Below are 26,179 nucleotides of genomic sequence, written 5' to 3' on the forward strand. Positions count from 1 at the left end.
AAATGAGTCATTAGCTAGTCCTAAACAACATAAGTTAAAAAAGGAACCTTTATTTTGGTTAAAAAACAAAATGCCACAAAAATATTTGCACAACAGAGGGAACAATTCACTGCCACGTGTGGCCAAAACACTGTGTCAAAGGATGAGTCACGTGTACGTGAGTCAAATTAGAACGTGACCTAACTGTTGAGTTTACATTAACTTGACTAATCCCACCTGAACACAACCATTATTCGATTAGTGGCTGTTATAGTTCCCCAAATACACAAGTAACGTAATGGCCATGCTTTATTTACAGTAAGCATTGATAGGGATTCTGTATTTGGTCATTTGTAGTGAATAAAGTGCTTAGTAGCAAATGATTCCTCATTTTTTAAATACAGTATCGAACGGATTCAGCCATCATTCATTCACACTGTGCAGCGACTAACCATTATTACAAACAAATGTTCCTCCACAACTTCTTGTTGAGTACCAAACTCTTGTCGGTTCACATTAGTAAACTGCTACAAAATATTTCTAACTGGGTACAAACTGAACTGCAAAAGATACCTTGTGGACTGATTGAACCTCGTCAGGTTCAACCTTTCCAGTCCCAGGGGATACAAAGGTCTCCGTCCTGCATGACTGAGTAGAAGTGAGAAACACAAATATGGAGACCCAGCATGAGGGGTGAATGCAGTTCCAACAACCTTTTACAACAAAGAATCATCTGGCTTGAGGTGACACTGGGCTCTTTGGAAAGACCCTGAAGAGAAAGACTTTGGAGACACATTTTCACCAAAGCCTCTTCTTCTGCCTGCAGCCTGAACATATACCCAAAGTAGTTGGCTGTTAACACACCTAATGAACCAAAATGATTTCTTCTCTAGTTAGGAATGACTCACATTTTTTTACGTTGTGTGTGTTGTCTGGCATTAGGTGCGTGGCTCTGGAGGAAAACCTGCAGCTTGGGCAGGTCACAGTTGGTAGGTATGATGAAGTGGCCCATCTTATGAAGACTAGGACTAGAGCGGCCTCTGATGATAAGAAAGACAAATCATGTCTTCTTCATTGAGAAGGTCCAAACCAAAGTGAACAAATAAGAGGAGTGTACTTCTCCAATATCATGTTGAGCCCCTCAAGGCTTCTGGGGTGTAGGCAAAGCCTCTGTGATATCAGATTGTTATGGAAGGTGTTGAGGGTGCTATAGAGCTCTGTGATGGGTTCCACCGGTCCCAACCTCTCAGCGTGAATGACCCGAGTCCCACCAAGGAGGAGACTGATCCTCTCCTTGAGCCACTCTGTTTGCTGCTGCAGGACGGTGAAGGCGGGAAGCTGTTGAAATAGCTGGGGGGCACAAAAGTTGGTCATGTGAACACAAAAGGGGGTTGAGCATGACTCAAAGAAGATGAGAGCACATTACTTTGGTCCACTGATGGTGAACATCCGTAGTTCCCAGCATGACATGGCCAGAGGCATTCATCCCTGATTGGTCAGCAAACACAACAGCATGGCCTGGACAATAAATGGAGACGTTTGTTCATTGTAAGGTGGAAGAAAGAAAAAAAAATCAATGGCCTGTACATGTCACAAGATGGCAGCAAAAATCCTACATTCATTTCAACAGTTACCAAGATGCCACAATACGGCGCCAAAGCAGTATTTTATGTCAGAGTGCAAAAATAAGTAATTTTGCCAGCAAATATAAGAGGGAAACCTCAAAAGAAAGTTCAACTAATAAGCAAATTTGCAGATTAATAACGGATAGAATCAGCGGATCACGACCCCAATGACAGTTTTTACCTTGTAGGTTGCGCATAGCCTCTGGATTCTGCACAGCCAGCCGATTGAGACTCTGAAGCTGAGCGCACCGGTGGGCCACTCCCCAACTGCGCTGCCACCTGCACATTGGACCTGATGTTACCCAGCCACACAAACAAAACCTGCCGAGGGCTGGTGCACACTCAAAATTTGTTTTGGTTGCTCTCTGTCTCTCTTTTGTCATTGCATTAGTTCAAAAGTATTTAATGTTTGGTTGTACCTGATGTCAGCCAGGGCAAATTTGCGGCACAGTTCCTCCTTCAACCGTTTGAGTTCTCCTCTTCGAGGAAGACTATCATTGTGCTTCTTCGTCGCCTCTGGCTCATTGTTTTGAAGCCATATACTGCCAAGAAAAAAACAAATTTATCCTATGTACATTTAGTATCAACTTTAGGTTTGTATATTGAGCCCCCAGTCTAAATAAGAAGAGTGTGAAAAAATGGCCAAAAACTATTACAGTACTTATCAGTAATATGTTTTAATATTAAGTCAATATTAATGTCACTATTGTACTAGATTGCCAAATTGCAAATAGGCGGGTTAATGTAACCACTATGCATGCACAAGCAAATAAATAGAACAAAAGTGTCTCCATCGTGAAATGTGAGCCCAGTGATACTAACTTGAGAGTAGGCTCAACTCTTGCGGCCTGTTGTAGCTCCTCCTCAGGGTCTCTGAAGCCAGTGAAGGTATAGTAGCTCTTATCCCACTTGATGGGTCTGTAGAAAGGAATGGCGGCTTCAGCTGGACTTGGGGAAGATTTAGCAACTGCTTCAAGTTCTTTCATGTGCTCCATGGGCAGACTGCAGGACTTTAACACATTCGTCACTGTGCTCAGGACATCGTTGGTATGCAAGACAAAGCTCACTGAACGGAACCCTTAAACCAAGTAAGAATGTTGAAAGCTTCTATAGAAACAACATAGATAGTTATTGTGGGAAATATTACTGTATAAAATCTGATCTGTACCTGAGGTGAGGAGATCTTGCTGCGCCTCACTGCTGTCTTTCGTCTCTCTCACATAAAAGGTGAGCCTCGTTGGCTGAACTGAACGTAAGCCCGGTTTCAGAAGACTTTCCAAATAGCCATTTAACCTCTTTAAGGAATTTTCATTCACTTCCTGTAAATCACATTAAACCGATAAACATCCTCAAAAGCCCCCAGCAACGTGATAATCCATGCAGTACAATTATTAAGAAAACTACACGGGCACATAAGTCTATCAAGCACATCACTATGTATTTGTTGCACAGTCAAGGAAATAGAAAATTATGAACGTGAAAATGATTGACTTACCCGCTCCATGGGATACTGGCCAAAGAAGTCAGGATGGACGGCAAAGTAAAATGGTCTGAGAGCATTGACGGCGTCTGCTCCAGACAGAGCTCGCTGCAGGAACAAATGTGTGGCTACATGTTTTCTTTCCAGCCTACAGAAGAGAAACCTTTTCAACAAGTAGCATAGAAATACTGAACACATACTACAAATGCTGTATATTTTGACTTCAAAAAACACTCATCCCAACTGTAACTGTAATTTAATCACTACTATTACCCAAACCTTCTTTTTAAATCTTGTTGTTCTGGAGCTAAGTCACTCAGAGTTACCTGATGGTGCAGCGCAGGAGGCAGTGGACAGACATAGTTAATGCTGTGCTGTGGTCAGATGAACTTTAGTTCATGATCCCAGCATTCGCTCCATCAGTAGTCCTGCCATCAAAAGTGACAGTACAGTGAACATAAAAAGTCTGCACAACCCTGTTCAAAATCAAGGTTTATGGTACAGTATATTAAAAATAAGAGGAACAATTCTTTCCCCCAATATATTAAATATACCATAGAATACGTCAAAGTGGAGAAAATATGGCTCAACAGTACCATGGGCAGGAAATTCCTCCCAAATTTAAGATGAGAAGGAAAAAAAGGCATTACAAAAATGCCAAGTGGCTCACAATAACATTGAAGGTAGTGCAGGAATTTCCAGCACTTAGTGGCTGTGTGGTGCATGCGACAACAATCTCTTGTTTACCACCTTCCAAGTATTCTTAGTTCCAAATGTCACGCACAGAAATCACACAACATTGTGTAATTTGATCATTACCAAATTATATCATACATTGACGAGATGAGGTAACACATTACGTTTGACCATTCTTAAACACACCACAATAGATGCATATAATACATGATCAGTCAAGCCAAAACAACTACGTCAAAACAATAACAATTACGTCATAGAGGCGATTGTCATTCCTGCTTGCTGCCATCGAATTAAATGCATCAAGTAAATCATGGCTCCTATGAGGTTTAATAACATGGCGAGCTGTGAGAACATTAAATCCTAATTATTATAAAAGACACGGTTAATGAGTAAACTGACATTAAAGTGAAAGACTTGAAGAGGTAAGTACTGTGCTGCTGTTACTCCAGCTGATAAGAGTTTACCTTGCCTGGGGCTAATGCTAGCTAGCTGCTGCACCGTTGGTGTATTCGGTCTTCTTCTTCTTTGGTCAAATATTCGCCCTATAGTTCCGTCAGGTGGACTGGAGAAGCCCTTACCCTTGGAGTTTACTCTGCGTCAATGGTTCTCAACCTTTTTTCAAACCCACTGTGATTGAAAGCATGTTTGGATGAAAAAAAAAAGTTTTAAGACAAATTCTTGTGCATATACGTGATGGAAAAAAGAAAGAATTTTAAAAAGATTTGGGCAAATTACTACCATCAAAGTGCGACAGTGCTTACCAATTGTCAACAATTACATTTTTGCTCTTACCTAAATCTTTTTGCATTGACTACATAATGTAGCAGGCGTTTGAATGATGTAGCATGTTAAAAGAAGTAATCTGTTGTGGACGTCACCGCAAGTAAAATGGATACATTTTTCCTAATCAAATGAATTAGTTTAAAAAAAGACAAAATATACAAGTGATACATTTGCACATTTTATTCTGCACATATACATGGCCAGAGAAACTATTGAAAAATAAAAGTTCAAGAACATTTCTGTAATAAAGGCAAAAGTTGAATCAATGACAGGTGGTACTGTATTTTTTGTTAAGATGGATTTTACACCAGGCAACATTGAAACACTGATTTCTCGAGAAGCAGTAAAGGCATGTAAGTACAGATCCTAATGAGATAGATCATACATAATAATTGTACTAAGTTCATCTTGTTTTTCCTTGTTTTAATCACTTCACTGGTTTCTTTTATATCAAACAAATTGTTTTAGGTTCTTTACCTGACATTTTTCGGCGGTCTCTTCCGCCAGTGAAGAGATCATACATAATATCTCGTTTGATATCAAAATGGCTTCTTTGAAGTTATTCAGATCAGCATACTGTAACAAAATACATCCAGAAAACAACTATGCACCATCTGCATGGCAGTGGATTAAGAGCTGGTGCACTAATGGCCTTGAACATAGAGTTTGTGTATTAGCGGTGCTGGTAGACCTACTGCCTGAAAATTCTGTAACAAAAAGATTTAAAGATACTTTTGGAAGTGTACAGATTGTGAAGGATTTATGATGACAATGCCTTTTTACAAAACAAGCTTTTAAATGCTTCATTTTTAGTCATTGAACCAAAGATTGATGTTTTATAGCTTTCATCCAGACCTGAGTATTTGAGAATTGTACTGGAAGTGATAACTGACAATTTGTGCTTAAAAAAAATTCGCATCTCTAAACAAAAAATGGATTTGAATGATGCTACAAAAATAAAAACTAATAAACCTTACTGCAGCATAATGACAAATATGTTTGTATTATTTTAGTCCTAATACCTCTTGCAAGGATGCACAAAATGATCCTGTAATAAAATGTGTAAAAAATATTTGTTACAAAAAGAAGTAAATGTTTCACAAAAACAAAAAGCAAACCATATCTGTAGTTTTGTCGTCTGTTAGTCAAGCTTCATATGTACTCATGCGATTGGTTTCCATTGTTACCATCTTTAGTCCTTAATGTGTCCACTTCTTTGCATAACAAAAAAATAGATCCTTCATTATAAGTATAAGATCGCTCAGCCAATGAAGTGGAATACACACTATTTGATCAAATTACAACAGAGTGCAAATTCTGAACATACTTTTGTTACTTTCATTTTAGTACAACAAAGGACCGTGGCTTAATCATGCCAGTTTTCACATGTGCTCTGGGTGGCTCTGCAGACAAGAGATCATTTCCTGGACTGGTTTGCCCTCAAAACAAATGTGATAGACCGCTGAAAAAAGAGGAAACCTTGGGAAAGAGGACAAAAGAGTTAGATTGCATATCTAAACGGAATGAAAAACAGCAACAGTAAAAGGCACTGTATGTCTCTGGTTAAAACAATTGTGGCGGTCCAATGTGAAATTGCACCCAAAATTTTAATTGTCACAAAGATATCAAGAAAATGTTACTACATTTTTTTAACCAGAAATGCAAGTTCAGTTTTCTAGATGACTTCTTTGCACTGATTCCGAATCCGCTCTCGTTTTTTTTGTCTAGGACACATGGTATATTTAGTAATATTTATGAAGGTTCAACAACAGGTGGAATTTTTTTTAGGCCACTGTCATAGCTAAAAATAAAAAGCCATAGTTTAGGCTGCATCTTGGGAATGTCACATGAGCCGTTATTGGTTGATACCTGAGCCCTGAGCACATGTGATGTCATTTCTAGTCAACAGCAAGTGGCATTCTGCATTTTTAAAGTTGTTCATTGTACATGAAAAATAATGAAGTTATCATAGAAGTTATTATAGACAAAATATTCATTTTTTTACAGCTAAAAATGGCAAAATTAAAAATTGCGTTCCGTTTACAGTTTGGCATCAGCTATTTCTTGGTGTTAAGGACCAAGTAAGAACTCTCCTGGATACTGGTAATTAAATGATCAAATTTGCAAAGGACAGTTCAATACTAATGATCGATACAGAAAAAAAGATGCAAACTAACTTGTCCACCAGTCCCTTCTGCTTGAGTATGTGGTAAACCTCAGCTGAGGTGGCAGGACCTTGGAGCTTCTGACCATTCAGCATCTCCTTCTCCAGTTCCTCAATGCTCTTAGAAAGTGTGGTCGGCAAGGGAGACATAGTTGAAAGTCATTCATTATTTCCATGTCAAACATTCACCAGTTTTATGTCTTCCTGTACCTTCCCTGTCGTGGCAAAAGCCTCTGCCACCCGTCGGTTGCGGCCGCCGTAGCAGGTCGTGATAAGGTCGGCGACACCGCAACTCTCCAAGAAGGTTGCTGTGGAAACCGTGTCATCCTTAGAGAAGAGTTTGGCGAAAGCTATCATTTCCATTAGGCCCAGACGAATCACGGCCGCCTTCGTGTTGTCGCCGCAACGCAGTCCATCGCAGAAACCTGCACCCACCGCCACAATGTTCTGACCCAGAAGACAAAAGAACTATCTGATTAGTTTACAGTAAAGTGTTCCTTTTATGTTTTGAGCACTATCTAACTATAAGATCACTTATACCAGGTTATGTGTGGGTTGGTTACTGGTGAGAAGTCTGTGTGATCCTTTGTAAGATTGCTTATCTTCCAGCAACTTGACAAGCTTCGAATTATTATTATTTATATATATTTTTTAATGGAGGGTTGATGCAATGCGGTGTTTGGTGCCAGTGGATATGGTCCAGCTATAGATAATGGATGGACAGAGAATGGGAAACACTAAGGCTGCTGTCACATTTCTCATCCTCCAAACAAACTCAGAACCATTAGTCAGCAGATGTGAACACTGCAAAAAATAAAAGGCTTCCTACAGACCCCTTGGAAATGAGGTGGTGCAGTCATGGTGCAGCTTGATCCAAGTCATTACTTTTAAACATAATTGAATGACGGAGAACGTACCTTCAAAGCTCCGCACAACTCCACAGTATCTGCATCATCCACCACTGTGATCCGGAAGTTGGGAGTCTGCAGGAGCTCTTTGAAAAGTTGGCCATTCTCTAGAATTTTACTGCCTGCATATCCGGTAAACACAAACATACACTGGTGTCAATTGGCTAGAAAAGTATTCAAATAGTCTATTTTCTGTAGTCCCATTTGTTTTGTTCACCAATGGTGGTTTCGCAGAACTTCTCAGCTGCTACTTCATTGGCAATGTTGGCACCCATGAGAACACTGACATCAATGCCCATCTTCTCTCTAATGATGTCAGATATCAGCTTGAGGCCCTCAGGACCTTCATCTATGCCCTGAAAAAAAACATGACATGTCTCATTTGTCATAAAGCCTGATTTCAAATGTTACAAAAAAAGCCATACTGGGTTACATTATGCAATTGTTCTTGTTGAAAAGGATTTGAAAAAAAAAAAAAAAAATTCAGTGTAGTATTAAGTGCCAACACAAATCTGTGTCCTAGTGTTCCACAAGTAAAACTAGTACTAATCTGGCTCTCCAATTAATGAGTCTGTCCAATTTTTTTTTGATAAGCTTTTTTTAACAAGGATAGCGTGTAAAATTCTCTCTCTCTTGCATGCATGCACACACACACGCAAATCTTGTTTGCCTAAGTGTTGTCTTGGCTTTCATCTCAGTCTCAGTCATCAATGCAGCATGAAAATGTAGATAGCGGTAATAGCTCAAACACGTCCCTGATCAAAATGTAGACAGCCTGTCACGTCAGAGAGAAATTAGGGGCTTTTGTATGTGTAGTTAAAGCCCAAAGATTTATATGTGCGTTGAACACAACAAAATCTGATGAATGCCATTTCATAAACTTAATTAGATATAATGGTAAGAGTAGCGATTGTGCAGTGTCAGATTTCATCATCAATTCTGAATTGTCTTTGGGTTCTTATTGTTGCTTTGTTTTGTTCAACCAGCCACACCACTGATCACTTGCAATAATAATTAAAATAAATAAAAAAGCCCACTGGTTTTAAAGGGCATAAATCTTTCAGTGAACAATCCAGAGTATTTCCTTGAGCTGCTGAAGACCTTCTACACTGCCATCATCCAGTCTGTCCTCTGCACCTCCATCACTGTCTGGTTTGGATCGGCCTCCAAACAAGACAAGCACAGACTGCAACGGACAATAAGGACTGCAGAAAAGATAATTGGAATCAACCTCCCATCTATTCAAGACTTGTACCTGACCAGGACCAGGAAACGTGCAAGTAACATCTCAACAGACCCTTCGCACCCAGGTTGCAGCCTGTTTGAACTACTCCCCTCCGGACGCCGTTATAGAGCTCTGTACACTAAAACCAGCAGACACAGAGACAGCTTCTTCCCCCAGGCTGTCGCTCTGATGAACTCACACCACTCTTAGAGTCTCAGAGTCATTACTGTGCAATAACATCCTGCTTTCCACACCTTTTTTGTTTACACTGTTTGTACTATGTGTCCTCTCTGCATCCATTGCAGCCTGGTCATCCTAGAAGAGGGACCCTCCCATCTGTGGACTTTTCTCAAGGTTTCTCATTTCCCATAGCTGGAGTTTTGAGTTTTCCCTTGCCCTCTTGGGAGTTTAAGATCTGGGGATGCTTGAGAATATCTTTCGTTCTTCACATGTGCTGAGTGTTGTTGTTAGTCACCTAAATGTTGAACAGAGGCTGTGATTTACCGAAGTCAAATTCCTTGTTTGGCACGCTCAAACATGGCGAATAAAAAACTCTTGAATCTCTTGAATCTTGAATCTTGATATTTTTCTTTTCTCACTTTTCTCACAAATTGGCACTGACTCCTTGCATACTTCTAACCTAGCCCTACAATTTAGCAAATTAGCCTGTTCGCATCTTGTGTGAGAGCATCAGCATTTGTCCAGCAGTGTATGAAATTAACACTCACTCCATGGAATGTGCCAAGCTCACACATTTTGCAACACTCCAGGCTGTTGTTGAGGAGCTGATGTTTGAACCAAAAGCAAACCATCAGCGGGTGTGCTGAGCTCTTTGAAATTTAGTATTAAAGACTATATCTCTTACCTTTATTAGTGTGATTCCCCGAGCTTTGGTTGGAACGCAGCCCATCAACTCATCACACAGTTTTCTGATGAACTGGTGGGGCACCACAAACACCAGAAGGTCTGCTCCCTCGGCAGCATCGCGGAGCTGAGGAACAGCCACCTGCCAACATAGAAAAGATAAACATGGAAAGAAATGCAGATGGTTAGGAGGTCAAAAATGAGATGTGCGATCAGTGGAAATGCAGGGAGCTCAAGCAAGGAACCACAATTTAGCTTAAGCACAAATTGAGATTGTTAGGAGGCATTCTGAGAAGAGATTTTCAAATGAAAGCAATTTTCTTACCACATTATCAGGCAGTTTGTATCCAGGCAGGTACTTGACATTCTCATGTTCAGTGTTTATAATGTCAGTGAGTTTTCGGCCATTAATATTTTCTTCAAACACCCACATCTTCACTGTGGTTGCAAAACGCTGCAGTGACCTGGCATTATTTCCAATGATCCTAGCAATGGCTGAGCCCCTAAAAAAACAAAGCAGAGGACGTGTTTGCCACTGTTTTAGTCCACAATTTTATTCAATAATTTGGCAAAGTGGAAATGTCTAAGAATACCATAGAGTAGACTTTGATTTTCTGTATGATGCCTTTTTGTGGCAGTGGTGGTTAAAGCACAAATCTACAAATGCTTTCATATCTAATACAATTTCCTAACAGTCATCTGCTTAAAGGTTTTATGTGTACTTACTGTACTTGAGCCCCCTTCCTGTCAGTGTTACAATACCGTAGACTGACCACTTACTTCTGCCACATCTTCCACATTAGCATCAGACAAGCGATTGGTAAATTGGGAAGCCCACGTACAGATTTTAAGCAACGTAACACAATAATCACATTGATTCTAACGGGTTGAAATTGTTTTATCATCATCATTGCTAAAATCGATTTTAAAACTCACCAGTTTCCGGATCCGACAATGCAAACTTTGAGCGGAGACGCCATGGGTGCAGCGTGCTGTAGTTAGCCAACCTTTCGAGGTTGTTGATTTTTTTTTTTTTTACGTTAATGTGTTTATTTTAGAAACAAAATGAGCCTCGAATTGACTAGCGGCAGGACGAGACGACAGTTATCCAGCAGCGGCACTTGGTTGGAGTAAATCAGCAAGGCAATGGTCACATGACCGCCACATCCCGATTGCTGACTGTTGTGCTAGTAGAACGAGTGCTAACATTTTAATCGCTCTATGGAGCTTTTACAGCCAATGCATTAGAATTCATCATAATCATCAACCACAGATAACTCGTCTAATTTAGCTGAAACAAAAAAAAAAAATGTCGCTCAGTGGGGAGTATAACGTGACTCGAAGGGAAGAGCCACAAGTATGCAATATGCGGGATTTAGCAACATCATTGCGGTTGCATGTTGTGCAAAGTTTGAAATTGGTCGTAAACAGAGAATCAAAAATGAATACAGTGGGAAAGTAAGGCTTCCACTACTGTACTGTATTATTTTTACTGTACGTCCTGCGGTTATTCCACTGCAGACGTCAGCGTCACCGACTGATGACGTCAAACATGGGTTCAACAACCTTACATTACAATAGGAGACCTGCAGGCAGGTATTAATAATGGGACAAACTTGCTGTGCAAAACAAACTCAAAAGTTCAGAGTGCGGGTACAGCATTTAGGGAACCCTCCCCCGATGCAACCCACCCCAAGTAAAAGCCCAGCCTGCGATGCTGTAATGTGATGAATAATTAATATCCAGTGACTGTAGGGGGGAGTATTCCGGGCTGGGGGAGTGACCAACCCGGGATTTCCAAAAGGAAAAAACTCGATAACGTCACCACAGATGGAGGGAGGAGGAGGAGGACAGCTCCGCAGTAAATAAGTCAGTATCTCTTCAGTGTCAACACTGTCAGGAGGCAGTAAAGCTCTTACTTGCAGAATTAATGTCGTTATCTCATCATCACTGCATCAATGACTAAAAACTGCAGTTAATCGATGGATCAATCGCTTGACGCTTCCTGTCTCTTTACAAACACTTAAACATAGTAGCCAGCCGTGAACAGACAGAATTGAGCAGCAGCAGAAACGGCAGCATGAGCCGGTCCGTGCATCAAGAGAGCCCTCCCAAATATCCCAACAAGAGGCAAGAACAGCGAGTAGGACCACCTGCTTCCGAGTCCGGGTATGGTGGTGCAGGGTCATCGCCGCATAAAACAGCCCGCAACAAACAGCATCTTGAGGGGGTCCTGAAGAAATATACTAATCTACTGCAGGGCTGGCAAAATAGGTAAGTGAAATGCAGTGTCTTAAAAAACAAACTTTTATTGTAGCCTATTAGATATTGATTTTTGTTTAAGTTGTATGCCTACTTTTTTTTTTTTGAAGATACTAGCTATGTATCATATGTAAACGTAATTGCATTTTATATAGTGTTGCAGGATTAACCAGTGATGAAATAACCATTGTCAAAAGCTTAAATGATGATTGATAGATGTCTAAAAAAAATGAATGGAAGGAATTCAGGGGGCTTTGTCATCAAGCAATCAATCCCCAAATCTAGGATTTTTATTTCTGTTTCATAACAAGTGTTACACCTTAATTCATTTTCATTCATCTTCTACCCATGACTACAAAGACAAGCATTATAAAAAAATAGATGGATAAATACTATGTGATAAAATTGTAGTCATAGTGCAATTTTATCCATCATAGTACGGTATAATTCCTTATTTTTCTAACGCGTGTCCTGTCCAGGATTACAGATGAGCTTGAGCCATCTAATTCTGAACAAAAAACAAGGTACATCCTGTAGCGACCAGTCTTGAATTAACTTAACATTAGGGATGTTTGATACCACTTTTTTCCAGACCGATACCACTACAAGTACACAATTCTTGAGTAGTCCCGATATGATACCAAGTAACGACACCACTAGAACTTTTGACACATAAAATGTCCCTAAAAAAAAACAGCGACAGATCATCTCAATCAATTTTCCCTAAAAAAATATATTTACAATTAATTTCTCTTCCAAGTAACAAATGTTAATGTTAGTGAGAAGGAGACCTCTATACTTCACTCTGTGTGTTTGCTTTGTACAACTTACAAGAAATAAACATAAACGCAAACTCTTGGTGTTTAGTACAGTAAAGGACACGCTCTTGCCACAACTGAATGTATGAACCAGAAAACCAATGTCTTCATGAAATAGCTTCAGTGTAACAAATGATGTCCGCATAAAATAATCAAAAATACTTAATGACAAGAGAAATGAAACATTTCTGTTTTGCTGTTGTTCATTTCATCTAGGCGCCAATTGTACTGCTGCACATTTTTGGCATTATCAGTCTTTTGTTCCAATTCTTTGAAGAACTGCCACTCTAATGGAGACAATACACTAATTCTCAATATAATCACTGCCCAAATCACGTTCCAATTCATTCTATAAATATGAAACTCAAGATATCCATCGGTGCGGCGCTCATATCATTGTGGAGGACTGAAACATGTACTGCAATGTGTCCTAGAAATTTCATCACAGCCAACTTTGTTCATCAACTCCCACCTACTGACTGCATTGCTATATATCATATTTGTAGCCATTCAATTGTTCATGCATGTTTCCATTCATTCCATTTTACATGTTTTTGAAAATCATGTGGGTGGCTGTCCCAGAAACACTGAATGAGTCATCCAGGAAAGCCCTGCACTTGCTGCTCTCCTGCAATATCTCTCCCTCTACCCCCCCAACTACAACTCTCTTCCTCTCTATTGTAAACTGTCCAGCTGGATCGATAGAACCATCCAAATGTGTAATGAGCTCCATGATCACACTCTGACAATGTGATGTATACTTAATTCCAAACACACACACACACACACACGCGCGCACACACACACACACACACACACACATATATATATATATATAATATATATATTTCTCTGTTGTTCTTGTGACTTCTCTTGCAGGTATTTTGTTCTTGACCCCAAGATTAGCCGTCTTGACTACTATAGACATGAACACAACAAAAGCCAGCGACCCCCAAGAGGTTCCCTGTCTCTACTTGGAGCACTGGTTGTCTCCTGCAGTGACTTTCCTTACATGTTTGCTATTCAGTCCCCAACTGGTGAATCCTATAAACTTAGAGGTAAGTGTGACATGTAATACTTAGAGATTCTATAAATAAATATAAGAACACATACATGTACAAAACGAGGCAATTTTTGGGGTTGTTTGTTGAGTGTAATTTTTTTGCTCACTATTGAATATACTATATTAACTGTGGATAACCTTTTTCAAATCTCTTTAGGGATCTTGATGTATTTCAAATGTCAGATGGTCATTGTTTAGGTTCCCATGCAATCTTAAAGGTTGTTGGACAAAATATTTTTGAACGATTTAAAAATTTCAATAACTTTCTTGCAGTCTGTGATGCATCCTGGACAGCTGTTTGAGCTGTCTTATTTGTTTGTTTTTAGCATCAAATGCAGAGGAGCAGGAGTTATGGATGACACAGCTACAGCTCTGTTCTCGACACCACTCTGACAATGGAGCTAAGGTACACGCGCACATGCACGCACGCACGCACACACGTGGTCATTTTAAACCACCGATTAAATTCTGCATTGATCACAAGACAGCCGTGTTCAATTCCCTTCTCTTTCCTGCTTCCTTATTCGATTGGCTATACTCCAAAGACGTGCTTGGCCAGAGATTTTAGATTTCGAGACACACTGGAGCCAGATTAGATTTCTACCCAGGTGCTGCACTTGTACGATATAGTTTGTTTTATTCAGCCTCATCTACATCTCCTCCACTCAAGCATGTGAAGCAGATGTCGCATCTCGCTAATGGTTTATCCGCCCTGACACAATTTCACCATCACAGGTGTCTTAAAAGCACCACAGGCTCGGGAGTGTGATGTATAATATGTCCCGCTGTCTCTAAATGGACAACCAAAATAATCCAAGCACTTTGATGCTGTTGCTTTGTTTTCCACCTTCACCAAATGACTTAATATCTATCCCCTTTGGTTTTCATCTCACTGCTGAAAGCCTCCCATCTGCTCAGTCTTTTCCACTCGCAGCTGTACCAAGGGCTTGATATATTTAAGCATATCTTAGTGTGGTTCATTTGCTAATGTGCTGTGTGAGGACTATGTGTACCGTGTTTAACTTGGAAACCATGTGACTATTATTATTATCGAATGAGAGGTTTCATCAGAGTGGAGCAGTGGCGACCTGGATCCATTATCTATCTGAAAGCATTCACCTTTTCGGACCTTGGAATGATGCTAAAAGAAATTCTTGATGTGCCTATTTTTCTGTAATGAACATATTTATTCTACTCATGTCTCTTTCCTAATGGGCGGATAAATGCCACACAATTGTCTTGCTCTTGCGTGCGTTTTGGACTTATGATGGCAGCGGTGTAGCCTGAAGGTGCAGTGGGTGCAAAGCCAGAAAGGAATTAGGTTAGCAACTGCCTCTCACCCTACATCTCCTGCACTTCCTTTACCTCCTGATTTTTAAAGATGTCACAAGGTACCACAGATAAAAGATAAATGTTGATTATTTATTTGAATTCAGAGGTATTGTTTTGCATCAGTTAAATTATGAATAGAAAAAGAGGACTTGAAATATGTGAACAGAAGTCAGCGAAGGAGAATAAAAGATTTTGGAAAAAGTGAAGAGGTGTTGTTGAGTTTTATATAAAGTCTTGATTATAGGGGTGAGAGACGAGAAACTGTAGTGCGAAAAAGAGAATGTAAGGAATGAGTGAAGGAGGTGAATGAGAAAATGATGTGTGAAAGCCGCAGAGAAAATTAAAAAGGTGTTGAGAGGAGAATGCAAGATTCTTTCCAAATCCTTAAATAAAATCGATACACTTGTGTTTTAATTAGAAATCTTGCCACAGTTTATCTTACTTGGCTTTTGTCTTTCTTTTGCCGTGATAAAGTGAACTCTATATTTTGTATTTGGGTGTGATGAATCCAAATCTATATTTGGGTACATCAGGACTTTCACTGTGAACGTGTCTTAACATCTTTCGCTCGCTGTCAGAGGAGTGATGACTCACCCTCCCTTGAGAATGACACGTGTTGAGGGAGGCTGTCTGAGAGTGTGTGGCAGTGTATAAAAAGACTCACTTCAACTCTGCCTCTGTTTTAGCCAACCTACATTTTTATGTTTAACTGTCGTTCTTGTCTCTGTTCCATGCAAGAGAGGAACACGGTCTGCATAAAGCTTTGGTCAAATCATATTCCGCTTTTTTGTATGTAGGACCATGGCACATAAGCGAGTTGTGTGCTGATCACTGCTCACATTTTGAAGATCAAATTTGCCCTGATTGCAATGGTATGTGTAATCTTAACATGGACCAACACTGTTATTAACATACCTCATGTTGGCTTGTGGTAAAATAAAAAAATCATACAAGCAACAATCCCAATGATGTTGACTTAAATAAATAATGAAGCTTTGCTACTGAAAGGTGAGTATAAAAATAAAACCATAGTGGAGTGTTTTAGTTGAAAGTGACCTCTAAAAAGACCAATGACTATTTTATGCCCTATAAATAAATAATCAAGCATTGAACTGTAGTCTGAGTTGATGAGCATCAGTATTTGTGTTTACACGAAAGCACTGGTCAAGATCTTAGCACTTTCGCAATGCCTTTTTAAAACCTGACCTGGAAATTACAATATTTCAGATTGCATCAAAAACAATACCAGCGTTATGCCATTTAGAGTAATTTTTAATATTTCTTTGGGAATAAAAAAAATACTAGTGTAATCAATAGCGCACTGTTTCATGGATTACTGCAGGATGTGATTATTATTCATCGTCACAGTTCATCTCTATTCATTAAATAAGCTCATGTCCCAGTTGAGGTACTCGGAAGCCATTGCCAGTCCTAATTACATTCAAGGGTCACAGGAAACACTCATTATTTCTCCTCATATGAGTCTTCTTCTCTGTCAATTCCATTGCTCTGCCTGGGTACAACATTGAGAGATTGGAAATTTTTCTACCTCTACCATGTGGAAAAAAAGCATGAATGAAAGAATATCTCGGTTTTGATTATCGTTGGTTTGTTTGTCAGTTAAAAGGTCAAATGTGCCCAGCAAGAACAGACATCTATCCATTTTCTAAACCGCTCACTCTCTTTAGGATTGCAGAAAGTTCTGTCATGGCCAGAACTTAAATTATCAATTCATCTATGGCTGTTTTTGTACCCAGGCCAAAACCCAGTCTAATTTAAATAATAGTCCTTCAGCGCCATCTTGTGGCATTTTGGAGCTATATTGAAATTAGTTGGCGCAGTTCATGTCGTAGTGCTTTGCCACACACACTTTTGAGGTTCCAAGGAACTATGTTGGAGTTGCTATCGTTCTACAATACTGAACCTTTTGGGGGTGGTGAATTACTCACTATTTTTTTTAAATATTGATGGTAAGACTCGACACCAAATAGCAGGTTTGCCACCAGCAATATTGTCTTATCCGGTCTGTTTGTGTGTAGGGGATTACTGCAGCACAAGAGGAACAGAAGATCCTGGTTAACTCCAATGAAACTCTACCCCCAAGAGCTGGACCGCTTTCCTGTCTCAATGAGGTAATGAACACCTTCAATCCAATTTGACTACTGACATAAGAACCTGCTCACACAAACACTTCACCGACAACTTCCATTATATTGACAACAAAGAAGGAAGATTATCAGCGAGATGTCCCAAAATAGTTTGGTTTTTTCTCGGGGAAATAAGAAAATGTTCGCTAGGCCTCTCATGCTTTGTCCTCTTCTTTTTTAGGACTTACTCCTTTTAAAAGCTACTTCTGCAGCAACATTGAGCTGCTTGGGTGAGTGTCTCACTTTGCTACACCACAACGTGCGGGCTCACAACCAGAACCAAAACCATCATTCAATGAGTTTAAGTGAGGCAGCCCCTGCAGAGAGAGCCAAGTCCTGGAGTCAGCGCTGCAGCCCTAACGTGCACCAGATGGAACCCACTAGCCTCAAGTCGACTGGTCAAAGTCCATTTCACCATGTTATTGGCAGCCAAAGTCCCAAACATGGTAGCTACAGTAGGAGTCAAGAGATGGACCACAACCACATCCAGAGTCACATAGGTGAGCTGAGTGATGATTCTGGTCAGATTGTGGTTTTCTTGCATCTCCGATTTAAATATTTTTACACATTTGATGACCACTGTTATTTATATTAATGACTTTTGTTGTTGTGGTGTTAATCAAGAGTCAATTCTTACCGTATCGCTACAGGACCGTATGCCTTGTGCGACCCTGAACTTTCCAATCTCAGTCCATGTTTAGTCATTGGAGACAGCAATCTCCATTTTTATATCACCATTTAAAAGAAAAACAAACTGGTTTTCCAATAGAATACAATTTATTTCCAAAAAAGAAGTGCTGCTTCTACCTTACCACAAATACAAAATTGCCTATTTATACTTTACTTTCAATGACTAAGGAAGTCCTCTTCGTTTTCTAATTTGGTATCACTCTGCAGATAGCTCGACTGCATGGATCAGATCTCCTCAGAAGCAGATGACAAATGATGCATCAAAAGCGGTCACGCTCACTAACCAGTCCCAGCACCACGTTGAGGTATCGCACATTCTGTTCAATTACACCATATCAGAGCTGCAACAAATAGTTAGAGAGATGACAATATTTAAGAATGTGTGTGAGTCTTTGTGTGCACTATATTCAAAATACAAAACAAGCCTAAAGATTGTCATTTATGACACATTTTCATACAAAGTTCTTATTTTTTTTAGTCAAAACAGCTTATTATATATACAAAAAAAAAGCTGCAGTGGCCGCAAATATTTGTACTACATCTCTCCTACCAATGAAAATGAAAGCCACTGTATATACATATAAATCTTGCTTGAAACATTCGCTGGCTGGGTGCACCTCTTTGTCAGTCCTGCAGCACGAAATGATGGACAAACAATTTCACACTCTCCAAACCCTCATAACGCATTAACTGGATGTTCCTCATGTGGAAGAGTAAAGAGCAAACGCTGTGAGATAAATGGGAATGACAAATAATTTTAGTTTCAGCAGCTCTGCAGAGGAGAGGATTTGGCCTTGATTTGTTTTTAGAAGCAAATCAAGGTGTACTTGACTGCTGTCAGAGTCTCTCCAGGTGCTTTCAACCTTTCTGATCCTTCTAAATTTGTATCTATCAACAGGGTGCGCTCTGTATTTCCCTAACCATTACTGAGAGTTTTAAGTTAAAGGCTGAGTTCAATTTGAAAATTCAATTCTTAGATCCCTTGAAAGTTGCTTTATAAATGTGTTCTTAGTGTATTTGAATATACATGTAGTTTAATTTTTTTAGATTTTTTATTTTTTAAATGCAGTATAAACAGATTCGAGCAGACAAATGAAAATGTGTACTGGCGGAAGATTTATCTTTACGTATGCCGTTAATATAAACATAAACATGTGGCAGAGTATCAAGGGGTCTGCGAATATTACATCTGGGTGAAAAATGGCCCAAAATTCCAAATCTGAAAATTTCACCCCAGTTGCACATTGCTCTTTCCCTGCATATATAAGCAATTAAAAACCTTTTGGGGGCATGACAGTTACAGATTTTCCAATATGTGCAAGATTTGGGTAAAATCCAAAGCATAACAAGTGTGTGGTACAGTTTGGTCCTGATTAATAAAATGATATGCCAAGTATGTGATGCAAATTCATGTAATTGATTTTAGTTCCTGTTGTATTTTGTACACCTAGCTACATCTGCACACTTTTACAGTACTTGCTTGTCTGAAAGCATATTTATCGTTGGTTATTAATTTGACTAAAGATATTCCCAGGCTATCTACTTTCCCAGAAGAAGTTGCTCCTCAGGTCATATCTGCATCTCTTTTTTGGTTCTGCTATTTGCTGGTTGTGGCTAAAATGTGGTCGTGTTAACTGAAGATGATTGTTTCTGTTGTTGTGATGTCGGCTGAGTAGATAAAGTAACAAATCACTTACAATAATCAATTTTTAAAAATAAAAGCCACACCAGCAAGGTCTTAGCTGTGAAGCAAGCGAAAACTCAGACATCACACTACACTTAGTATCATTTTAAAATAGTGCATTGTGTCTATATTCATAGACATGTTACCTACCTAAGGAAGCTTTGTGTTAAATTGTGTCTTGCATAATGTTTTTGACATTTACTTCTTGTATGTTGTTATAAGGGACAAGTGGAACTACTGTTGTTTTTTATTTATTTCCACTTACATTGCTACAGATGAAACGAGAAGTAAAACTTGCAACAAGGAATCCATTGTTCGTATTTATAATATCAGGATATGTGGTAATGAATGTATCTCCTGTGTTGTTTCTCAAGACTTCAAAAGAGAGCAAAAACAAATGTTATTGCCGTTAATAGCATTAAAAAAAATAAATAAGTGAAACCAGTCCAGAGTAGGCAGAATGCCTAAGGGAAATGAAAGACTGATGGAGTGAGGGGAGCTATTAAAGTAGGACGAGTTGTGATGTACATGGTGAGTGTGTAAGGGGCGGGGCTTATGTGTAAAGCTGGATGGCGAGACAGAAACCATCATAAGCATCAGTGTTAATCTGCTGCTCAAAAACATACAAAGAGGCAGACATTCTGTCTCTTGCTTCCTATTCCTATTCCCTACCTGTACTTTTTTTTAAACTTTGCCGGACATGAAATCCAACAGGACTCCTCTGCCTGCAGTGGCTGACTTCAAGCCGAGCCAAGTGAGTGGTTCTGAGTACGAATGGTGTGTTTACAGAGTGCAGTAATTTACAGAGCAAACTTGGCATGGTGCTCTACACTGATGAATGGATATTAAGAAAGGTCAGAATGCTCTAAAATCATTGTGAAGTGTGCATTTGCAGTAGTTTTGCATTTTTAGAAGGAGTTACAAACAACTCTGTATAACATGGGTTGCAACTTCCAAGTCAATGTTTAAGAACAGCAAACTAGCTTTATACTTTGAATAAAAGCATTGGCAAAATATTTGCATTTGCAGGGAAAGCCCAACAGCCCAGAGAGCCTGGATCCCAGTGCCGAGACCACAGACACAGAAGACAACGATGAGGAGGACCTGGGAGTTCTCGATGAGCAGCGAAGTATAATCCTCCATCTACTGTCCCAGCTCAAACTTGGAATGGACCTCACTAAGGTGAGTTTCTCATCCTTGGCTTCTTTAGATGACTTTACCTTCCCTATGTAAGAGCCTCTGTATAAACATGACAGTGGAAAAAAAATTGCAGGTCGTATATGCAGCTGAGTTAATTTAGAGGACATGACTGATAAAGTCAATCAAGTTTTGATTGTTATAGTCCAAGTCCTTTGCTTTCTAGTGTTATCAACCTTTAGGCTTTTGGTTGTATGCTGCAATCACATGGCTTCTGCTCAGGTGACTGTGGTGACTCTTTCAGACCAATGAGCTAATGTGATTATCAATGGCCCGCTGCTCTGGATCACTCGAAGAATGTGCTGATGGAATAGAATACAAGAAAGACAAGGATTTAGACTGTGCTTCTCAAGCCGCAGGAAGTGTCAACAGAGTCATCCACTCCCCAAATCAGTCGTCATCGGCCCATCTGCTGCATCAGCTAGGCTCGAGCTCCCACTGCAACCCAAAATAGGATGCGAGAGAGAAAGTGGATTGTGTTTAGTTGGATCATATTGGTAGCTTTTTCAGGGTCCACTGGTACCGGCCAATCTGTGCAATGTTCGGTCACGCTCGATTCTCAAAGTCAGAGTTTTTGACTGGTGTGAGTGCCCTGTGGCCTACATGTGATGTAAAGTATAATCAATGCAGTTGTTCCTGCTGCCACTTGTGAATGATTACTACCATCTTGAATCACACAAATAAGCAGAATGAATTTAATTTGATCACATATAGGGAAGTTGCAGTTATGTATTGTGAAACGATGACATGTAATTAGGAAGCATGGGCGAATGCAGCAAGGGAGAGGAGAGGGGTAACTACCCCGAAGCACACAACGATCGTTGCGCAGTCGATCGTCCCACATTATTAAGCTTCACATTTACATTGCACTCAAAGTCAACTACCGCATACTCGAGTTGACCTCAAAGCGCGATAGATTGCCACAGTTTCCCATCGTCCATGGCTGAGATTCATTTAGACAAAAGTAGTGCTTTTTTGACATTTTGTGGCAGAAAAGAAAGGGAATTTTAATCCATTTTGGAGGAAGGGTCAATTTCTTGCTGATTTCCACAGTTTGCTGGGCTTGGTCTGGTTACCTTGCAAATACCAGAGGTTCATTCTAAGCGGGCAACTGTCACAGATGTCAGTTAAATATAGTCAATAAGATAATTTGTGAAACAGTGGCACTGAACTCTCCAAATTGCTCAGCCCTCGACTCCATTGAGCTTCACTACCTCATCATTTCTCAGTCGCCTGTTTAGATTTGAATGTGTTTGCATCCAAGAAAAATATATCAATGTGCTAAGCAGAATTTGCATTTGTGATACAAGATTTGCATTTCAGCACTGACAATCCAGTGTGGAGTTTGCATGTTCCCCCTGTGCCAGAGTGTGTTTTCTCCTGGTACTACAGCTTCCACCCACATTCCAAAAATATAAATGTCACCCAAAAATAGCTGAGATAGGCTCCAGCTCTCTCGCAAACTTAATTTGGCCCTGCAGAAAATAGATGGAGAATTAATCAAATAGAATAGCTTAATTCTTTCCATCTTCTCTTTCCCTCTCAGGTTGTCCTCCCTACATTCATTCTAGAGAAGCGTTCTCTACTGGAGATGTATGCCAATTTCATGGCTCACCCTGACATCTTCCTCTCTATCACAACTGGATCGACATCAGAGGAGCGCATCATCCGCTTTGTTGAGTACTATCTTACTGGCTTCCATGAGGGCCGGAAGGGCGCGGTAGCCAAAAAGCCCTACAACCCCATCCTGGGTGAAACCTTCCACTGTACTTGGTGTGTGCCTCGGGACTGCGTTCGATCCCTCAGAGCCAGCAGCTGTACAGCTCCTAAATCAGCAGTCACGACTTCAAACCCTTCACAGAGGGGGACAGAAAGTTGCAGTGGGGTTAAACCCGACTGTTACCAGATTCACTTTGTGGCAGAGCAGGTGTCTCACCACCCGCCTGTATCAGGCTTTTACTACGAGTGCAAGGAGAAGAGGATGTGTGTGAATACTCATGTATGGACCAAAAGCAAATTCTTGGGAATGTCTGTTGGAGTTTCAATGGTTGGAGAAGGTAAGATAACCTATGATTACATTATAGTGTTTCCACTTTGGATTTAACATTTTATATATCTATATGGATATTTTTATTTATTTATTTATATATATATATATATATATATATATATATATATATATATATATATATATATATATATATATATATATATATATATGTGTGCGCAATCAAGAGAATGCACATGTACACAAAGGTAAGTTCACGTGTTTCAAATTATAATATTATATAGCTGAAGACAAACAATACATACATGACTTCTGCTTGACATAGTTTTGGTTGACTCTGTGTGTTTGTGTGTACATGTGTGAGCGCATGTGTGTCTTGGGGAAGGAAACAGATGTGAGTACATTTGACCTGGACATAAGACAGCTGGCTGTTACATAAGCATCAGGGAGGAAGGGGGGCAAAGTATCAAGTGCGCACAATGGGGACGAGGCAGACATTTGAAAACTCACAATATACTGTAATTGAGGTCGAGCTACTCTGACATGGACCCTCTTAAACATATTTTTTTACTTTGTTTCTTTGACGTATAGATTGCATTTTAAAATTGAAACATGACACATTTAAAGTACACAATTGCCCTTGCTAGGAAGCCGTGCATAAAGAATGTTTATTTATTCATGGTGGATTTACAACAGTGATTCCCAACCAAGGTCTTCCTGGGGTCGTCAAATTAGTACTACAAAGGCATCCAAATTAAATTAAATTAATTAAATTAAAATTGCTCAAAATAATAAAATGTAAGAACACAAAACAAAGCAAACAATCACTTTTATTGCAAAATATATTGCATATTTTATTACAATTATAAATACTGTAAATAAAATCAATCAAACAACCACACGAAAAAAAAATGGGAAAAATAATCACTACAGGATAAAAGTGAAATATTTTAGTCAATCGAGGGAAATCAATCTGTTTGTGTTTGTTTGTTTTTTCGGTATTGAACTTTGATTCAGTTCAATTCAATAAAGATGTGTACTGCATCACTTTTAAAATGATTTGCGCTCTCTTCTTTTTTCCTCTTGCACATTGTTAGCAACCAGTTCCGGTCCACTTTGTTGGACATCTAAATGAAAAGTCGGTTATCCTTATCAGAGCATTTCACCCACCCATGTCTCCGCCCTGTTCTTCCCAGGTGTACTGCATCTGCTAGAGCATGATGAAGAATATGTGTTCACACTTCCTTGTGCCTACGCTCGCTCCATTCTGGCCGTGCCTTGGGTGGAGTTGGGGGGAAAGGTTACAATCAGTTGTGCCAAAACTGGGTACTCAGCCACAGTCACATTCCACACCAAACCTTTCTATGGAGGGAAAGTTCACCGGTAGGTGACACACATTTTGTTTTTAATAGCCTATTGTCCTTGTCTATAAGACAAGCCCAAAGCAATATTTGTCCATTAAGACATGATTTTGACTCAATCACAAAAACAGCGAAAATGTGATAGAACACTTCACTCCAAAGGTTTTCCTCAATGGAACAAATTTACTTTTTACAGAGTAACAGCTGAGGTCAAGCACAATCAAACAGGAAACGTAGTGTGCAAAGTCCAAGGCGAGTGGAACGGCGTGCTGGAGTTTACGTACAGTAATGGAGAAAGTAAAGTGATTGACACCTCCAAGCTGCCCGTCATCAAAAAGAGGATCAGACCAATAGAGAAGCAGGAACAAAATGAGTCACGGTGAGTCGATTGGATGCATGAATAAAAATGAATACAAAAATTTGGTGATTATTACATTTTTGTAGAAAGTGTTCCAAAACATAAGTCGTGAAACGGTTACCATGACTTTTGTCCATCTTTAGTTTTGAACAGAAGTCAAACATTTGTGGGCAAGCAACATAAAATGACACGGAGGCCTGGACTGACTTCTCTTTTATACAAAAAGTACTTGTAGGTGTTCTGCCAGTACAAAGTGACCACTGGCAAGTCACTAGTGTATCTGCATGTTTCTTCCCAATTTGCCAGAAACAAACTCCATGACTGGCCCAAGTGCTTAGTCTCCAAATGTTCAGATTCTGCTCACAGCCTCCCACTGGGCAGCCTGATTGGCATTTACCAGACAACAAAAACAAACAGAAAAACCTGACATAGATTCTGCTGAAGTGGAGAACATTTTGCTGGCTGCAGCATCCTCCACGATGACTGGTTTTGAATTTATTTGTTTGAGAAAAAAATAGGAGACGCAATAAGTGAAGCTGTACTAAGCTTTTCTGGGGTGTAAATAGCAACCACGCATGTTTTGTGTGCTGAGTCTAGGCGCCTTTGGCAGCATGTAACAGCATCTCTGCGGGCAGGAAGAATGGATGAAGCCGCGGAACACAAACAGCGCCTTGAAGAGAGGCAACGTAGCGAGGACAAACAGAGAGCTGCCACCAAAACTCCTTGGAAACCCAAATATTTTATCAAAGAGGTGAGGAATAATATAAATACAGTGAATCCTTCCCCAAAAAAGCAGATAGGAATCGTTTGTTTGTTTGTTTGTTTGTTTGTTTGTTTGTTTGTTTGTTTGTTTGTTTGTTTGTTTGTTTGTTTGTTTGTTTGTTTGTTTGTTTGTTTGTTTGTTTATACAGGGTGAAGATTGGGTATACCACAACCCACTATGGAAAGTTCATTGAACAAAAGCCATCTCAGAAAACAAGTGGAATAATCAAAGAAGAGGGTCCGCCATCAATTGCAAAAAGAGAAATAGGACAGCAAAGCTTTCAGACAAATTTCATCTGATTGTAAGGATGGAATGGTTCGGAGGTCGGATAGACGGACGCATAGTTGTCTTTAATGCTTTTGAAATTACTGTACCAATGTAAATGAGCGAAATGACACCACTTGTGCGACCTTAAGTCTTCATTCAAATTAATACAGTAATGAAAACAGCACTGCTTAGTGTGCCACATGTTTTCATGTCTACGTTCTTGTAATTAATAAGTAACCCAAACAGCCTGTTTGGTTCCACCAGTCATCCTCTGGTGGATTTAATTTAAACTTTCCTCTGAGGATACTTTTTCACATTTGTATAAATGTTGGTTGTAATAAAAACAACAATAACAGATTTTGTCACTATTCAAATGTTTTTTTCCCTTGAGCAGGGGAGTAGATTCCAACAATAACCTACAAACCCATAAGTTTAGATTTGTCATGTATATTGTCCAATTGAATGCACACTATATTTTAATACAACTGCATTCCAACTTTAC

At 39.6% G+C, this 26,179-nt stretch overlaps 3 protein-coding genes across 8 annotated transcripts; 1 reads left to right on the forward strand and 2 right to left on the reverse strand.

Annotated features, from left to right (window-relative positions):
- Positions 1-30: 30 nt before the first annotated feature.
- On the reverse strand, positions 31-4,359 carry tcaim (T cell activation inhibitor, mitochondrial). Of its 5 annotated transcripts, none has more exons than XM_088386443.1 (11): positions 4,248-4,359; positions 3,411-3,512; positions 3,100-3,232; positions 2,773-2,923; positions 2,427-2,682; positions 2,024-2,146; positions 1,786-1,883; positions 1,406-1,497; positions 1,097-1,329; positions 888-1,019; positions 31-806 (listed from the first exon to the last, which is right to left on the reverse strand). In XM_088386443.1, exons 2-11 carry the CDS (start codon positions 3,443-3,445, stop codon positions 581-583), a joined length of 1,479 nt encoding a protein of 492 aa, XP_088242569.1. In that variant the 5' UTR covers positions 3,446-3,512; positions 4,248-4,359; the 3' UTR covers positions 31-580. The 5 variants fall into 5 exon arrangements, with proteins under 5 accessions (XP_088242569.1, XP_088242570.1, XP_088242572.1 ...); XM_088386444.1 differs by having other exon boundaries at positions 4,183-4,307; XM_088386446.1 differs by lacking the exon at positions 4,248-4,359 and adding an exon at positions 4,034-4,163.
- Positions 4,360-4,731: 372 nt separating this feature from the next.
- On the reverse strand, positions 4,732-11,040 carry gpd1l (glycerol-3-phosphate dehydrogenase 1 like). 2 transcript variants are annotated; one of them, XM_088386448.1, is made up of 8 exons: positions 10,664-11,040; positions 10,053-10,230; positions 9,729-9,869; positions 7,856-7,994; positions 7,648-7,760; positions 6,941-7,177; positions 6,744-6,850; positions 4,732-6,045 (listed from the first exon to the last, which is right to left on the reverse strand). In XM_088386448.1, exons 1-8 carry the CDS (start codon positions 10,705-10,707, stop codon positions 5,949-5,951), a joined length of 1,056 nt encoding a protein of 351 aa, XP_088242574.1. In that variant the 5' UTR covers positions 10,708-11,040; the 3' UTR covers positions 4,732-5,948. The 2 variants fall into 2 exon arrangements, with proteins under 2 accessions (XP_088242574.1, XP_088242575.1); XM_088386449.1 differs by lacking the exon at positions 10,664-11,040 and adding an exon at positions 10,454-10,590.
- LOC148392196 (oxysterol-binding protein-related protein 10-like) lies at positions 10,705-26,030 on the forward strand. The gene is made up of 12 exons (XM_088386442.1): positions 10,705-12,001; positions 13,687-13,865; positions 14,197-14,276; positions 17,242-17,334; positions 17,531-17,849; positions 18,247-18,344; positions 20,753-20,905; positions 22,467-22,977; positions 24,125-24,311; positions 24,486-24,668; positions 25,245-25,398; positions 25,559-26,030. The coding sequence occupies exons 1-12, from the start codon at positions 11,808-11,810 to the stop codon at positions 25,601-25,603; spliced, it is 2,196 nt and encodes a 731-aa protein (XP_088242568.1). The 5' UTR covers positions 10,705-11,807; the 3' UTR covers positions 25,604-26,030.
- Positions 26,031-26,179: the final 149 nt, after the last annotated feature.

Source organism: Syngnathus floridae, chromosome 10, assembly GCF_059516105.1.
Source record: "Syngnathus floridae isolate MCC-2025c chromosome 10, RoL_Sflo_1.0, whole genome shotgun sequence".
In the NCBI taxonomy this organism is placed as follows: Eukaryota; Metazoa; Chordata; class Actinopteri; order Syngnathiformes; family Syngnathidae; genus Syngnathus; species Syngnathus floridae.